This window comes from Myotis lucifugus, unplaced genomic scaffold (assembly GCF_000147115.1).
Source record: "Myotis lucifugus unplaced genomic scaffold, Myoluc2.0 scaffold_478, whole genome shotgun sequence".
In the NCBI taxonomy this organism is placed as follows: domain Eukaryota; kingdom Metazoa; phylum Chordata; class Mammalia; order Chiroptera; family Vespertilionidae; genus Myotis; species Myotis lucifugus.
Window position 1 is genome coordinate 443,487 of NW_005871526.1, and position 16,257 is coordinate 459,743.

A 16,257-nucleotide genomic window follows, 5' to 3' on the forward strand; every position below is an offset into this window, starting at 1 on the left:
AGTGACCAATCCAATCACAGTGGGGTCAGAGTCTGTGGGACAGCTCAGGGTCCATGGCGCAGCCTGGCCAAAAGCCCAGCGTCAGGAGGGGCGATGTGAGGAAGGCTCTGCCGCTCCTCAGGGAAGGTTGCAGGGGACAGTGGGTTCTCAGCAGGTCCTGGGGCAAGAGGGGCCTTAGTGGAACAGGGAGGGATTGGATGTGGGCAAGACAAAGGGGACAAGTTGGGTCCTGATGGGGGCGGGGAGCTCCTTGAATGCATAGGTGGGCGGTGAAGGAACCCCCTCAGGCCTGTGCAGTTTCCAGCAGGAGGCCGGATTCCCAGGAAGTATGTTGTTGTTTTCAGAGAGAGAGAGAAGCATCAGTCGCCTGTATGTGCCCTGACCCCAGGGATCGAATCTGCAACCCAGGTACATGCCCTTGACTGGGAATTGAGCCCGTGACCCTTTAGTGCATGGGCTGGCGCTCTAACAACTGAGAACACTGATCAGGGGTTCTTTCTTTCTTTGAGAGAGAGAGAAAGAGAAACATTGATCGGTTGCCCCTAGGTATGTGCCCTAAGAAACCCTCCACCTTCCAGCGTATGGGATGATGCTCCAACCAACAGGGCCACACCGGCCAGGGCTGGAAGTCTTCGCATCCCATCTGCTGCGGCCCGTCCTGCCCCAGACCCAGCAGCCCTCTCAGATAGGTCTCTGCTCTGTGCCCAGGCCACCCAGGCTGGCAGTTCTTTCCTCTCACAGTGACTCACACTTGTCAACGCATTTTTCCAACTCCTTGTACCACTTGCTCTGCTCACTAACCCTGTGAGTATCCAGCTCTTTGTAGTTTCACCTGTCAAGTTAAACTAGGTTGTCCTACAAGTGACAGACTGCGGTCTGTCCCTGTACACTTTAGCACAGGAGACACCCCAGGTCCTGGGAAAGAAGGGGAGGAAGGGGGCCATGAGGGCTGAGGGTCAGCAATATGCAGAAGAAACTGGAGCCTCACCTGAAGGCAATTTCAGATGGGACATGGGAAACGCGCCGGGGAGGGGAAGCACCTGTCTGACCTGAGAGGTCAGGTGGGCATACGTTTCCGACAATGCCTCCGTTTCCCTCGCCTTGCACACCCACCCAGCCCGCTTTCTGTTCTGCTGGGATTTAATCCAGGCATCATGGCTCCCAGCATCTCTAGTCCCACATGTCCACCCAACGGGAGCTTGCCAGGCCTTGAACTGGCTGTGGTGTCTGCTGGTTCCAGGCTCTCCAATGGCCGCTGGGCCAGGGCTGTGACAGCACCCAGATAAGAGAGGAGGGTGTGGAAAGGTGTCCCCAGATAGGAGTTCAGGTGAGAGCAGTGTGGGGAGAGTGAGCCGCACCTTTTACTGTAGGCTGGGGGGGGCGGGGGGGAAGCAGGCAGTGTTCCCCGGCTCGGAAGGGGAGGGAGGGCCTTGGGGGACATCTCTGGGTTCGCTTTTTGGAAGCTTTCCCCTCTTCATAGGACAGTGATGGCGAACCTTTTGAGCTCGGCGTGTCAGCATTTTGAAAAACCCTAACTTAACTCTGGTGCCGTGTCACATATAGAATTTTTTTGATCTTTGCAACCATAGTAAAACAAAGACTTATATTTTTGATATTTATTTTATATATTTAAATGCCATTTAACAAAGAAAAATCAACCAAAAAAATGAGTTTGCGTGTCACCTCTGACACACGTGTCATAGGTTCGCCATCACTGTCATAGGATGATGGTGAGGAGCTTCTGAGGGAGGCCTCGTTTCCTGTGCCTGCCCGAGGCCAGGAATCCAGCATGAGTCTCTGAGTCTCATGCCTTTCTCAGGCCCTCGTCCATGCAAAGGTTCTTTTTTTTTTTTTTTTTAATATATTTTTATTGATTTCAGAGAGGAAGTGAGAGGGAGAGATAGAAACATTAATGATGAGAGAGAATCATGGGATCAGCTGCCTCCTGCACACCCCACACTGGGGATCGAGCCCGCAACCCAGGCATGTGCCTTTGACCAGGAATTGAACCTGGGACCTTTCAGTCCGCAGGCCGACGCTCTATCCACTGAGCCAAACAAGCCAGGGCCATGGAATGGCTCTTCATCTCCTCAGAGCCGTTCTGGGCCTGGAGGAGACTCCGCGGTGCCCACTCTGCCATTTCCCACATTTGTCTCTTGGACCCTTTCTCCACCCTTCACACCCAAGCCGCCTCCTCCTCCTGGACTTCTGTCTTCCTCTCCCATCCTCAAAAAACTCACCATGGACTCCTTTACTATTTATTGTAGAAGCAAGGTGTGGGGACAGAGGGCGCTGGAGGCCAGCCAGACGTGTCCTAGGGGCCAGCTTGGGGTGGCTGGGCATCCGACGGTGATTGGGATACCACGAAGTAATTGAGGAAGCTCATCAGCTCATTCCCAGCCTTCTTGACCAGGGGTGTCAGCTGCTCACGTGTGTTCTCCAAGTAAGCCCTGGACATATGAGGGTTAGAGGTCAGTGTAAGGAACCAAGGCACTGGCAGAGGCCTTGGTGGTGTGGGAGGTGGGCCCAAGCCCCCCAGCTCAGTGCTGGTCCTGCTGGCACGGCACAGCTCCAGGAGGAGAGGCAGCCCTCCCTCCGCTGGGAGGGAGCACAGCCGGAGACAGAAACCCACAACCCAGCTGCTGGGCCCATCTGTCCACAGGCCCGTGGGCCTGCAGGGATGAGGCAGTTGTTTTCTCCAGTTCAGAGCTCCATTTCCCCAATCTCCACCCCGAGCTCAGTCTTCTGTGGGCCCTGAACCCCCCTTGCTGAGACTTACTTGGCCTGGGCCCGGACCTCTGGGCCCTTGACCTTCTCAACCAGGTCCTTGCCATAGTCGGTCACGGTTTGCAGGTACTGAGAACAGGCTTTGCAGGCTCGTCTCCTCTGCCTGCCTCCGGACCAAGGCTACTGGGCACACAGAAACACCCCCCTTTTTAGCTGGTCCCCAATACTGAGTCCTGGCCAGCGGTTCTCAACCTGTGGGTCGTGACCCCTTTGGCGGTGGAATGACCCTTTCACAGGAGTTGCCTAAGACCATCCTGCATATCAGATATTTACATGACGATTCATAACGGTAGCAACATTACAGTTATGAAGTAGCAACGAAAATAATTTTATGGTTGGGTCACAACATGAGGAACTGTATTTAAAGGGCCAGAAGGTTGAGAACCACTGGTCCTGGCCTCTGGCGACACCACTGCCAGTGCCCAGCCCAAACAGGCCTCCCACTCCAGGTCTTTGGATGGGCTTTCTGGGCTTTAGAGGGGGAATGGTCTTCATTTTGAGCCTTGGGGTTGCCAGATCTGGGCACAGAACTGACAGATGGGCAGCCAGGACCCCTACCGCCTTCTTCTTGGGACCCCCCTCCACTCCACACCCACCTTCGAGGCCAGAGATGGTGAGGAGCAGCACCGCCACTACAAGCAGCTTCATGGTGGTGATATGGGGAGGTGGCCTGGGAACAGATGGAGGTGGGGCGACACTGAAGCTGGGTGGGCTTCAGCCCCTTCCCAGGGACCCTTCCAAGGTGTCCACTCCAACCGGGTCCCTCCCCTCCCCACAACTGCTGCTTCCTACCTGGTCAGTGCCTCTGTCCTTGCGCCTATGCCTGGCCTGGCTGGGGAGGCAGGGCCCATGTATCTGCCTGCTTCCCCACCCCCCTGTCAGGTGACAAGGACTGTGGAGGGACATTGGGGTGGACCATGTTGGAGTAAACACGTTGGAGAGATGGGGAGGAGGGGACAAGTGCATGGGGGACGCCTGGTGCAGGCCTTCATGGAGGCAGGGTGTCCTGTAGGCCTACTAGAGGTTCGCTCTGTTGGGGTCTGGGGCAGCAGTCCCTAGGTCCGCGCTGCAGGAAGTCAGAGTGCTATGTTTCTCTGGAAGCTCTGACACATCAACCCTCAGCCCTCAGTAACTCTGTCCCATTAGGACCACTCCCCAACTCTACGCCCGCGCCCCCCTTCACTGCAACTTGCAAGAGATTTTAGGGAACAGAAGAAAGGAGAAAGGAGTTGAAATTAGGGGTAGGGATGAGGGTCAGGGGGCAGGTGATTTGCTTGTCCCTTCCTCAGTTAATGGGTGATGAGACAAGGTTGAAAACATGTTGACCAATGATCACACCCTACCTCCAAAGTCAGAAAGCAGCCTCTGGTAGGAAAAGAGGTTCAGGTTAAAGAGTAAAAGTTGAAGGTCCCTGGTCATTGGATCACCTTATTAGGGCGAGGTGGTAGCCAGCAAAAGTGAGTCAGCAGGGGCCACAGCACCCCTCTGCCCAGATAGCAGGGAGGGAGGAAATTCCCAAGGCATTTGGGTGAAGTCAGCTGAATAGGTATCAGCAGCATTTGCATCTTTCACCTTTTTGCCATCAAAGTGTAGGCAGGACATTCCTGGGAGTTGGGGGTGGAGATGCGAGGCCCAGCGAGGGCTCCCATTTCCCTGTGGAGCCCCCAGTGCTGGAAGGCACCCCACTGACTCCCGCCTGGCCTGGAGTGGAGCGCACTTGGGGGCGGGGCCCATATTCCGGGATTTTATTTTCTAGCTTTGCCTGGGGAATCAGGGAAGGAAGGATTGATTAATTACAGGGGCAGGTGTTTCAGGAGCCGGATCTGCTGGAATGGAGGCTGCAGCCCCTGCTCCTCCACACCCCAGGCGCTCACACGCGGTCCCATTCCGAGAGGGAGGCAGGAGCGCGTCCTAGGGCAGCTGTGCGGCGAGCAGCTCGCATTTGCAGAGCGTCGCGGAGGCCTGGGAGGAGGAGCCCAGGCGATCCTGGGGGGGTGGGGGGCGCCGAGGGCGACTGAACCGGGTGGAAAATAAGTCTTCCCCGTAGTTCCCTCCGCCCTCTTCTCCAAGGCCGGTCCCCACGCTGTCTGGCGGAGGGAGCTTCGACGGCCCAGGCTCCACGATGCTCCCTCCAGCGTCCCGCGCGCTCCCACGCCCCGACCTGGAGGCCGCGGACCGAGCCAATCAGCTCCGAGTCGGTCTCGGGAGCTGCCCGCAAGCCCCGCCTCCGCAGCTCCAAGGCTGGAGCTCTCTGGACGCGACGCCTGCCACTCCTCTGCTTCCTCCTCTCTCATTGGCCCCAGGGAGATCAAGGCCGCTTATTTTTAATAGATTGGGCGGGGCCCAGTCCAGGGAGGGTCGGATCTTTAAAAGCTTCTTTTTGCCCGGTTCCAAGATGGTGCTCATGACCACGCGGAGACAGCAGCGTGAAGCCGCAGTCCTGCCATCACTCAAGATGGCTGCCCCCATCAAGATGACCGGGGTGTGCCGGGGGGAAGGGGGCAGCACGGAGGTCTGAGGCGGTAAGGCGACCGCTACGTGGCGAACCTCGCCCCGGGGCCTCGGGAGGGAGAGTAGGAAGCGGGGGAGGCGTGGGGGGCTGGGGTTAGAGATGGGTGACGGGTGGGCTGTGGGGCCAAAGGTGCGACGGGACTGTGCCCGCGATGCAGCGCCCGCCCGGTGCCCTCGCCCCCGCTCTTCTCGTTCCAGGCCTAGCGTCGGACCATGTGGAAGTTTCGGGGGCTGGGGAGCCGGAGGATGGGGGGTGGGGCCCGCGGGGGGTAGAGGGAGGAAGAGCATCCTTCCCAGCTCACCCCGGCCCTCCCCGTCCTGTGGCCTGAAATGGGGAACACGTTGGGCCTGGCTCCGCTGGCGGCTTTGCCCCGCCGGAGCCCCCGTCGAGAGGAACCCCTGCCCAACCCCGGGAGCTTCGATGAACTGCACCGCCTGTGCAAAGGTGAGGCTGGGACTCGCGTGTCTCGCGCGGAAGGGGCCGGGGGGCGGGCGCGCAGAGATGGGAGCAGGAAAGGGCGATCGCGCCGGGCTTCCGGCCTCAGGGAGGCCCAGGTACCGCAATGGATGGAGCATTTTGTTGCAGAACCGGAAAGGAGGTCAGTTCCTCCAAAGCGCTGGCTGTGGCGCGCACGGGGACGGCTTCTTGGGGTCGGGGCTCCCCTCTGTGCTCACTCCTCCCCTCCCTCCCTCCCTCCCACCTTCAGATGTCTTCCCAGGACAGATGGAGGGCGTGAAGCTCGTGGTCAACAAGGTTCTGAGCAGCCATTTCCAGGTGCTCCCACTTCTCTGGCCCCTCCTCACTGCGCCTCCTGCCCGGCCCCACCCTCTCCTTCCTCTGCTCCTGCCCGGCCAGGCTGCGGGATAGAGGAGGGAGGAGCCGGCTCTGACGCCCTTGCTGGTGGGACTTGTTGCTTTTAGTCAGGTGGCCCTCAGTGTGTGTTGGATAGTTGGGATTCTTGAAGGCCTGGATGGGCGGGATGGAGGGTGAGATGGGGACTGATGCAGCAGGAATGCGCTCCTCCACTGGCTTCTCTCCCGCAGGTGGCTCACACTGTGCACCTGAGCGCGCTGGGCCTGCCTGGCTATCACCTCCACGCGGCCTATGCAGGGGACTGGCAACTTAGCCCCACTGAGGTGAGGGCTCCACACACCTGGCCATCTCTCTAAAAGCCCGCCTAGAGCAGGAGGAAAGGTGTCTGTTACCGGGAGGGCGCCTGCTTGTTTCCCTGGGTTTCTTCTGAATGGGAGCGAGGAGGGACACTGTGATGGAGTGGGAGTTTTCCTTTGTGGCCCCACTAGGGGGCGCTGGGTGCTGTTAAAGAAAGCCCATCGTCTGTGGCTTGAGGCTGAGTGGAACCCTAGCCCAGCTGAGTCTGACTGTCCAGCTCTTCAACAGGTTTTCCCCACTGTGGTAGGTGACTGGGACAGCAGCGGCAGCCTCAACGCCCAGGTCCTGCTCCTCTTGGCAGAGCGGCTCCGAGCCAAGGCTGTCTTCCAGGTGACTCATGGCTCCTGCCTCCATCCAAGGGCTTCTTTCCCCATGAATGTCCTGCTCCAGGGCCCCAGGGGGAGGAGCAGAGGCAACAGTGATGGCAGAGAGGGAGGGAGATCTTACTCCTCGCGCTCCATCTCAGACGCAGCAGTCCAAGTTCCTGACCTGGCAGTTTGACGGCGAGTACCGGGGAGATGACTACACAGCGACTCTGACCCTCGGAAATCCTGACTTGATTGGGGAATCGGGTGAGAAGTGGGACAGGGTTTTTTTTATTGGCTGCCCACCTGCTGCTGTTGGCAATCCTCTGCATCATCTGTCCAGTTCAGGGATCAGAGAAGAACCTCTGGGCAGGCCCGGGGGGTCCTTGCGGGGGAGGCAGGCTGGGTGCTGTCTCTAGGCCTCACTCTGTGTCTCCCACTCCCAGTGATCCTGGTCGCTCACTTCCTGCAGAGCCTCACACACCGGCTGGTGTTGGGGGGAGAGTTAGTGTATCACCGGCGGCCAGGCGAGGAGGGGGCCATCTTGACACTGGCGGGGAAGTACTCCGGTATGATGAGAGGGCGAGAGGGAGGGGAATTCTGGACTTGGCTGGGTCCCTGGCCTGTGTCCAAGCAGTAATGCTCCTGTCCCCCGCCTCTGCTTTTCACAGCTGTGCACTGGGTAGCTACGTTGAATGTGGGATCAGGTGGGGCCCATGCCAGTTATTACCACAGGGCAAACGAGCAGGTGAGACGACTGGTCCCACCCCCACCCGCATGTCACTCGTGAACTTTTGCCCACCCTGGGCGGCCACAGGCCCTGCTGACCGGCTGTCTTCCCGCCTGCGCTTCCCATACATTTCCCGCGTGCCTCCTCCTGCTGGCCCGTCAGGACCCCGCAGTCTCTACAGAGACAGACCCTCTCCCATCCTCAGGTTCAGGTTGGTGTGGAGTTTGAGGCAAACACCAGGCTACAAGACACAACCTTCTCCTTTGGTTACCACCTGACTCTGCCGCAGGCCAACATGGTGTTTAGAGGTGAGGATGATTGAGACCACACGCGGAGGTGTTGTGGGATGGGGGGCAGGTAGGGGGCAGGGAGCCGGGTACCTAACCTGGCCCGCATCTCCTGCTGCAGGCGTGGTGGACAGTAACTGGTGTGTGGGCGCTGTGCTGGAGAAGAAGATGCCCCCGCTGCCCGTCACCCTCGCCCTGGGGGCCTTCCTCAACCACTGGCGCAACAGGTTCCACTGTGGCTTCAGCATCACTGTGGGCTGAGGCGCCCGAACCCCCACGGCAGCTGCAGCCTCTGAGTTAGGTGCCCGGGGCCAGAGACTGGGCCTTCTCTGGAGCCCACCTGGCTGGGTGACCTCGTGGTCCCAGGAGCAGAGTGGGGGATGGGGCCGTGCCCTCGCTGATGAGACGGTGGTCTGAGGACCATCTCTGCTCCCCACCCCCCCACCCCCCGCGCACGCTGTCTGTCCTGCTGCGGCTCTGGCCTAAGGGAGAAGGGGCAGGGGCCTGTCTGGCTGAGTTGTCCTCCTCATGCTCCCCCTTCTGCATTTCCCTGTGGATTAAAGCTCCTCACCTCTTCCTCTTCAGAGCAGGAATGTCTGCATGGGATAGCGCCATCCTGTTTGCCACCCCAGAGCCTCAGGCTGGGAGAGAACTTTGACCTCAGAAAGTGGGGCCACCCGTTCCCAGAGGAGCTCCTCCTCCCGTTTCCTGTCTTCCAGAGAACGACTGTCCACGTCACACCACACCGTGACTGCACGAGGGGCAGCGAGTGCTGCAGGCTCTCGGGAACCGTGGCTCCCTTTCCTCTGGCCCCACCTCTGGGCCCAGCGCCGGCCCTCTCCAGGCCAGTGTGTCGGGCCAGGCGGTGCTGGCAGCTGCAGACCCTGGACCAGAGGCGCAGCGCAGCCCGCAGGTGCTGGGTTTGTCTGTGCAGGTTGTTAATGCTCCAGATCAGCCTGGAGCCCAGCAGCTTCGCATACAGAAGCCTTTGGAGGAGGAGGGAGTGGGGCCCCGGGGAAAGGAGGGAGATGTGGCAGCTGAGCGTCTGAGGCCCCGAGCCGAGCCTGAGCTGCCCGCCGGCATGAGGCTCGCCGGGCCCCGGGGTAACAGACCTCGCCAAGGTCCCAGGGTCCCCGGCGCCTCCGTCTGGCAGTCTCCTCCCGCCGTTTCTCTTGAACCCCAAGCTCTGAGGGCCCTGAGTGAAGAAAGCCCCAGAATTGGCTAGAACTTCAACTGTGAGGAATCTGAGGGTCTGGCCTTCTCAGCAGCTTCTAGAAGGCGGGACTGTTCTGTGGTCGGGAGCATCCCAGGTCGGCTGGTGGAGTGAGCAGAACAGAAGGGGAGGCACCTCAGAGCTGGGGACGGACTGTGGAGCCAGGGCTTTGCCAGGAAGCTGTGTGCGAGCAAAACTTGGAATGAAAATGGAAGGATGGGCCAGTGAGGAGGAGGGGAGAGGCCCGGGAAAGAGGGGGCGCCACTCCCGTGAGGCTGCTGTTGTCTGGAGAGGTTGACGGGTGCGGTGTGGATGTCCTTGGGCTCAGGAATGCTGATGCAGAGCCTGTGAGCAACCGCTTTGCGTCTCTACTGAACCAAAAAGCTGGGGAGAGTGAACTGAGACAGCGGTGGGAGCAGTGTGGGCACCGCACTACGTGAGAGGAAGGGAGTGCAGGCCCCACGGGCTTCGGTGCCCCCAGGAGAGACTGAGAAGCATCTGCGCTGGGCTAAGTTCCCTTCCTCCCTCCTTCCCTAGTGCAGCCGCCATGCCTGTCCCTGTGCCGACGGGGCCCTGGCCGCTGGCCGGTGATGTAGCTCTATGGAGCCCACCATCTCCTGCAGCTGGTCAGTCTCCCTCTGGAGACCCTGGGCCGGTCTGTAAGAGGGAGCAGGAAGGATGGGGGTGGGGGCTGTACAGTGCCCAGGAGCCCCAGGCTAGAGGAGATGCATTCTGCAGATTGGAGGACCAACAGGCCCGGGAGGGACGGATTGGAGGAGCTGGGAGTTTGACAGAGGTGTTGGGAGGAAGCTTCTGGGTTTTGGGGGAGCTCACCAGGCGAGAAGTGGGCCAGGCAGCCGTGAGCACACTCAGGCTCCTGGAGCTGCGGCCGCCACAGTGTCCTATGGAAGTGAAAGAGCAGCTCCAAAAACTTTCTGGAACCCAGACCAGCCTTCAGAGCCTTTGGTCCTCTGGCCTCGGCCATGCCACGAGGACAAGGACACGTGCCCTGTGCTGTCCTACCAGCACCTCACCGGGAGCTCCGTCTTCTCGGGCAGCAGAGGCCACAGAGGAATCTGTGTTTGGAGATGACAGATCTCGAAGCTGCCCCTTGAGGAGGGAGTCCTGGCCCTCCACGGGCTGGGCCTGTGGGGCGCGGGACACAGGGCACTTCAAACTCGAGTCTGAACTGTGGAGAAGAGCTCCCGCTCCGACAGGCACAAACCAGGGGTGGTGATTCCAGACATGGCGCTCGCGAAGGCCGGCGGTCAGTTGCCAGTGGCTTTTCGTGCTGTTCTCTTTCTCTTGGCGGTGGTGGTCCGGAGTGTCATTGACTGCAGTGCTTTCTTCCTGAGAGGGGAGGGAGGCCACACACGGGGGAGGACAGGGCCTGGTGACCTTGATGACTGGCTGTGCCATGAACGTGTTGATGTCGGCAAAGTGCATGTGCAGAGGCAGCGCGGGGGGTGGGCGAACAGAGGAGCTGGAGGCCGCAGAGATCAGAGCTGAGGGAGGCCCGGGGCCCAGCGCTCTCCTTCGCTCCCTCCAGCCTTGGAAGGGTTCTGGGCTGAGGAGCTGGCCTCTTCGGGGGTCCTGGAGAAGTCCTGGCCTCTGAATTGTAGTGACACGCAGCCCCTCCCTCAGGCTGTCCTCCTTGGTTACCCTTTTGGTCTCATTCCAGCCCAAGTCCTGTGAGTGCTCACCCTGAACTGCACAAATTGGTCCAACAGGTGCCCACGTGGCAGGTGGGCCCCAGGCGTGTCTGGACGACTCTCCGCCCGCACTCAGCTGCTCGGGTGCTTTCTGTGCCGGCGCTGGGCCTGCTTTGCTCGCCGCGCTGTCGGCCTGCAGACAGGATCACTGTGCCTGCAAGAGACGCGACAAAGCTCGACATCAGCAGAGAGCACCTCCCTGCCGGCCGTGGTCTGGGGCCCGGCCACCCTCACAGCAAAGGGTGCGGGAGGGAGTCCGGAGGCCTGTTGGCCTTGGCTGGAGTCCCGGAGGCTGTGGATGGGGGTGTCCTGTCCACCTTCTCCAGCCTGTGGGCACCGGCAGAGAGCAAGGCACTGGGGTGGGGACAGGCTACGTTTGGCTCCTGAGTTGAAGCCAAACTCAACTCAGGGCAGGGGAGTTGAAGAGTTGGCTCTTGATACCTAAAGCATCGCCTTATGTCTGTACAGCATTATGATCTCAAAGGCTCTGCGGTCACACCTGATGGGATGAAACATCCCTACAGGTAGATGTAGGATTTGTTATCCACAGGTGTTGTATCCATACTTTTCAGAAGTGTAAACAGGCTGAGATTCAAGGTCACAAAATAGTTAAGTGATGTAGATTGAATTCAAATCAAGATTGTTTGACTTCTCCAGTTCCCACTGCTCACATGGAAAAATAGTGTGATGTCATGGAAACAGCAAGAGTTTGGAAATCAGACAGGCAAGTCTGAATACTGGCTCTACAGCTTTTTAGCTGAGTGACCTCGGGCATGCTGACTGCGTGAGCCCCTGTTACATTACGTTGGGAGCGTAGCCTCATAACCTGGACACAGAAAGAGCATCATGTGGTTAACTCAACAATTACCAACTACCTGCTATGTGGCAGGCACTGCACCTGAGAGAAGGGAAAGCCAGCCGAGGCACCATGAGCTTCTGGGAGAGGGACGGCCAGGCACGCGCAGAGGTCCAAGGGGTGCCAGGCGTGTCTGAGGATGGCGCCACCACCGTGTGCCTGGGATGCATTGAGCAAGGGGGACAGAGCCATGAAGGTGGCCTGGGAAGCGAGGCCATGAGATCAGGGACTGGAAGGTGAGCAGAATAGTGACATCACCGACTTGTCTTAAAGAGCTTTGCCTGCTGTAGAGAATGCTCCGTGGGAACAAGGAGAAGCAGAGCGTGGTCTGTGGGTTCCTGGGATGGGAGGGGCCAGCTCACTGTCCTTCCTGCCAGCATCCAGGCACTTCCCCAACCTGCAGGCTGGGCATGGTGCCCCTGGGCCTGTTGACCTTACTGGTCCCAGCGAAAAGGCAGGTAAGACCAGTGCCAACTGTTCGTCTGTGAGAGACAGACGTGAGTGTTGGGGATGACAGGGAACGGGTGGTTATGTGAGGGGCCGAGATGACACTGGTTACTCTGCGCTGTGCCCACAGGTCTGAGGGTGGCTGGGCACACCTCTCGCATCCGCATGGAGGCACAGGGTCACCCCTGTGGCCTGGTGCTTTACAGGAAATGAGCACCATAAGTGCTTTTGACTGAGGGGTTGTGTTCCTGGGACAAACGTTGCCCTTCCTCTGTGAGGATGCCGCCTGTGGTGTGGAGCTCGGTGCCATGGAGCCAGCTGGCCACGGAGCGAGAGGCTGCACAGCTCGGGCGCAGTTGGGGCTGTTTCTATTGGGAGGAGGCTCTTCCCTGAAGAAACCCTGCCAGCCTCGCCAGTCAGGGCAGGGGAGTGATAGCCGAGGCCCAGTCCCCATAGGCCACACCGTTCTGCAGCCCATCTCCCCCCTGGCCGTGGCTCCTGGTGTTGGGGTGGCTGTCACAGTCCGGGGGTGGGGGGGAGCTCTGGGCCGACCTTGGCCCTGCCCCTTCCTGCAGAGCGTTTGGACGCCTCCGGGCCCAGCCCCTGCGGTTCCTGATCGTGCTGTTTTTCGTTTCTGGCGCCAGAAGGTGGCCTGCCTGCCTGCCCCTCTCAGGCAGCTTGTCGCTTGCAGGCCACAGGATCCGGTGGGATGCATCTCCCCAAACCCCCACCTCTTTCCCCTGGATCCCCGGAGCTGCCCAGGTCAGGGGTCATGTCCTCAGGGTCTTCTGTTGTGTGTGGCTTCCGGTTCTCAGAGACTCTGGACCTGGGCAAAGGCCTGGGGGAGGTTTTCCCAGCATGCCCGTGGCTCCGGTTGCTGGCGCGTGGGGAGGGACCCTGGCGCGTGGGGACCTCGGGGGTCACTGGAAGCTGCTCCTAAGCAGACCGAGGAGACTTCCCCGCTGCGGAGCTTCCGGCCGCCTGTCTGTGGGTCCTGGGAACAGCGCAGAGAGGGAGAGCAGGGCCAGCGTTGGGGGCCCCGGGGAAGCTCCTAGAGGCTGCGGTCTAGTTCAGAGCCGGCTCAGCTAGAGGCCCTGCTTCCTCAGCAGGGAGGCCGCTCAGACCTGGAGGTGGTGGCATTAACTCGTGGGCTCTTGTGCCCCGAGCAGGCTTTGTGGGCAGTGAGCTTGCCACGCTCCTGCACCGAGAAGGCTCTTCTCGGGCTCGGTTTGGTGCTCTGATGTTGCTGTCTTGAAATTCTTAGTGATTTTTTAAGAAGGAGCTCTGCATTTTCATTTTTATGGGGCCCCGCAAAATACCTGGTCCTGCCCAATTAATAAGCTTAAGACTCAGAAGTAGGAGTCATCACTGGGGTTGTCCTGTGTTTCATTGACACTGAAGAATACTTTTGCAAGTGTAAGAAGTATCTACTCTCCCAACCTCTATGAACAAAGTAATTTATTTATATATATTGATTTTAGAAAGGGAGGACGGGAAAGAGAGAGAAACGTCGATGTGAGAGGGAAACGTTGCCTCTCATACACGCCCCAACCTGGATCAAACCCACAACCTAGATATGTGCCCTGACCAGGAATCAAACCCATAACCTTCTGGTGCACTGATTGATATTCCAACCAACCGAGCCACACCAGCCAGGGCTAGAAAAAGTAGTTTCAGAAGCTGTTTGGGTGTCTGGGCATGGGCACTATGCAGGGGATGTCTGTGTTAGGTAAGTGATTCCGCCCGCACTGGAGAGAGTCCAAGTCCTGGTATTTGAGTGTGAAGGCCTCGGCACTGCCCCTGCCCCGGCGCGGCCGTGTCTGCACCGACAGTTCCTCCCACTAGAAACAAGCTCTGTGCCTGCTGCTCTTCAGTTAAGACTCACATTATAAGTAATGCTGCTCCGCAGGCGAGTTAAAGCCAGTGCAGGCTCGCGTCATAATACAGAGAGAGGGAGAGACTGAGGTTAAAGGGCCTTGCGGAGGTCCTGAGGATGAGTGGGTGGAACCCTTTCTCAAGCACAACATCCAATGAGCCACGCCTAACTCACTGTATTTACAATAGGCTCGCAGGCGCCAGATCTGGTCCTGGGAGAGGTGAGTGTATTTATGCAGATGCGTTTGTTGGTATCTTTGCTTGAGTGTGATTCTATTCGCATTCACGCTAATTCACTCAGCCAACAAATACTGGCTGAGGACCTGCTGTGTGAGACTCTCTCATCATTGATGTTTCTCTCACTTCCTCTCTGAAATCAATAAAAAATATATCTAAAAAAATAAAGATGCAGAGGGGGCTCCTGGCCGTGTGCTTTTCCGGTGGCGGGGTGGCCGATCACCGCGTGCCGGGCACAGTGGCGCTCGCGGCCATGAGCGGACGCCCAGCCGTGACCGGTGCTCTCGGCCATGGCACGCTCTTCACCTTCATGAGATTGCCGCCACTAAATACACTCGTGACATTTACAAAAAGCATTTTTTTTTATTTTTTAAACAACTTTATTGAGGTTTCATTGATATACAGAAAACTGCATGTATTGAATGTGTACAGTGTGCACGATGGTGTGGACAGGACTGGGCCAGCCTCCCAAATCCTCACGTTATGCGGAGAGGAAGGCAGACATGCCACGCCCTTTTCGGAAAGGGAAAGGGAGTGGGGCGCCAGCACAGCTGGTATCACTCAGTTCCACTTCCAGCAGCGGCCTCACACTCAGAGCCCGAGGGACAAGTCAGAGCCGTGTGAGCGGCCAGGGAGGAGGCGGGGCCATGAGGTCCTAAGGAAGCCCTAGTCCCGGGCCCCAGGGAGTTTCCAGAACTGACCACAGACCCAGGGCAGGACCAGGAAACCCATCTCAGGGCCAGGGGCTGGGCCGCCCCTCCTGCTGCAGTGGCAGGTGTATCTGCTCCTCTCCAGGGGCCCCCCTCATCCCCCCACTTCTGGAAGGTCCTCACCCTGCAGGCCTGGTCTCCGCCAGCTCCAGGTCCTGGGTCTGGTGCTCCCCATCACGCTGCCAGGCCAGGGTGATGTCCGCAGGGTAGAAGCCCAGGCCCCAGCTCCTCAGGGTGACCTCCCGGTCGGGGGGTGGGGGGGTGGGGGGGGTGTGTGTCTTGGGGGTATCTGCCAGCTGCAGCGTCTCCTTCCCCTTCTCCAGGTACCTGCGAAGCCACCGCGCACTCCCGCTCCGGGTATGCCCAGCAGCGCCGGGTGATCTGGGCCACCTGGTCCGCGGCGGCCCCGGGGCGCAGGCCTCGTTCACCCATCGTGGGCGAACTGCCCAGAAGCGCGGAGGAGGCGCCCGTCGGTCCAGGTCGCAGCCAGACGTCCCCTGGGAGGTGGGGCCGGACTCGCTCTGGTTGTAGCCGAGGGTGTCTGCGGGCTCCCCGGGCAGCTTCCCAAGCTGCGCCCCCTCCCGCGGCTCCACCTCGGACCCGGCCGCCGAGCTGTGGAGGCCTCCCCGCGGGGCGGACACGCGGGGAGGGAATATCGCAGGGAGCGTGGGCTCCCAGAGCAGCGGGAGGGGGTTCGGGGCCCCAGGACCCAGATCCGGAGCGTCTGGGGAGAATGGGTTCCACTAGCTGGTGAACTGCGAAGAGCTCATGTCTCCTGCTGTTCTGAGTCGGCATCTGTGTATGGGCTCCCACGGGTTCCAACCAGGCGGCTGCGCGGCCCGGCGTCTGTAGGTTAATTTTTGTGCTGTTGCTGGAATGTCCCGCCTGCTGCTCACAATAAAGGCAGACGTGTGACCGTCAAAAAAGAAAAAAAAAGAAAGAAAAAAGAATAAGATGCTCTGGGTCCTCAAGGAGTTTAAACATGCTGGGGCCAGGGACAGCTCCAGTAGATGTAAGGAACATCGGGTCACTGAGGCCCGCCTGGCAGGGGCGTGAGGAGGAGGCAGGCGGCCGGCCTGGAGGAGTGACGGCCAAGCTGATCTCTATAAGGAAAGGAGGAGTGGCCAGTTCAGGCAGAGGGTTCAATCTGAGAAGTTCAAGAAGCCAGACACAGAAAAGTAGACATGGTAGCACCACAGACAGGCCTCCTGCAGGAGTGTAATGTCTCCTGCAGGGAGGGTGGGAGATGTTCGGGGAGATGGGGCTGAGGTGAGATGTAGACAGGGCCTGCTTCCTCACCCCTCCACCCCCAACCCCGTCATTCCCATCTCCGGACGGGCAGGTGCCCACTGCCTCTTAGCTGAGTTCAGGCCTCACCACGCCCACTTATTTCTACAGTAGCCTATGCATGTTCTC

General features: G+C 59.4%; 2 protein-coding genes across 2 annotated transcripts; one reads left to right on the plus strand and one right to left on the minus strand.

The window, feature by feature from the left end:
* Positions 1–2,271: 2,271 nt before the first annotated feature.
* APOA2 (apolipoprotein A2) lies at positions 2,272–5,061 on the minus strand. Its single transcript, XM_023744602.1, is given in 5 exon segments — positions 2,272–2,450; positions 2,780–2,863; positions 2,865–2,907; positions 3,384–3,457; positions 3,580–5,061. Coding segments are annotated over 5 exon segments (396 nt in total). The 5' UTR covers positions 3,639–5,061; the 3' UTR covers positions 2,272–2,314.
* A 54-nt stretch (positions 5,062–5,115) lies between these two features.
* On the plus strand, positions 5,116–8,378 carry TOMM40L (translocase of outer mitochondrial membrane 40 like). The gene is made up of 10 exons (XM_006103271.3): positions 5,116–5,309; positions 5,497–5,743; positions 6,006–6,073; positions 6,343–6,435; positions 6,698–6,799; positions 6,936–7,041; positions 7,221–7,343; positions 7,446–7,522; positions 7,710–7,812; positions 7,913–8,378. Exons 2-10 carry the CDS (start codon positions 5,629–5,631, stop codon positions 8,050–8,052), a joined length of 927 nt encoding a protein of 308 aa, XP_006103333.1. The 5' UTR covers positions 5,116–5,309; positions 5,497–5,628; the 3' UTR covers positions 8,053–8,378.
* Positions 8,379–16,257: the final 7,879 nt, after the last annotated feature.

Coding starts and splice junctions, on each gene's coding strand:
- TOMM40L (XM_006103271.3), top strand. CDS start 5,629: ATGGGGAACACGTTGGGCCTGGCTCCGCTGGCGGCTTTGCCCCGCCGG. Junction 5,744..6,005: donor ACTGCACCGCCTGTGCAAAG/GTGAGGCTGGGA, acceptor TCCCACCTTCAG/ATGTCTTCCCAGGACAGATG. Junction 7,042..7,220: donor TGACTTGATTGGGGAATCGG/GTGAGAAGTGGG, acceptor TCCCACTCCCAG/TGATCCTGGTCGCTCACTTC.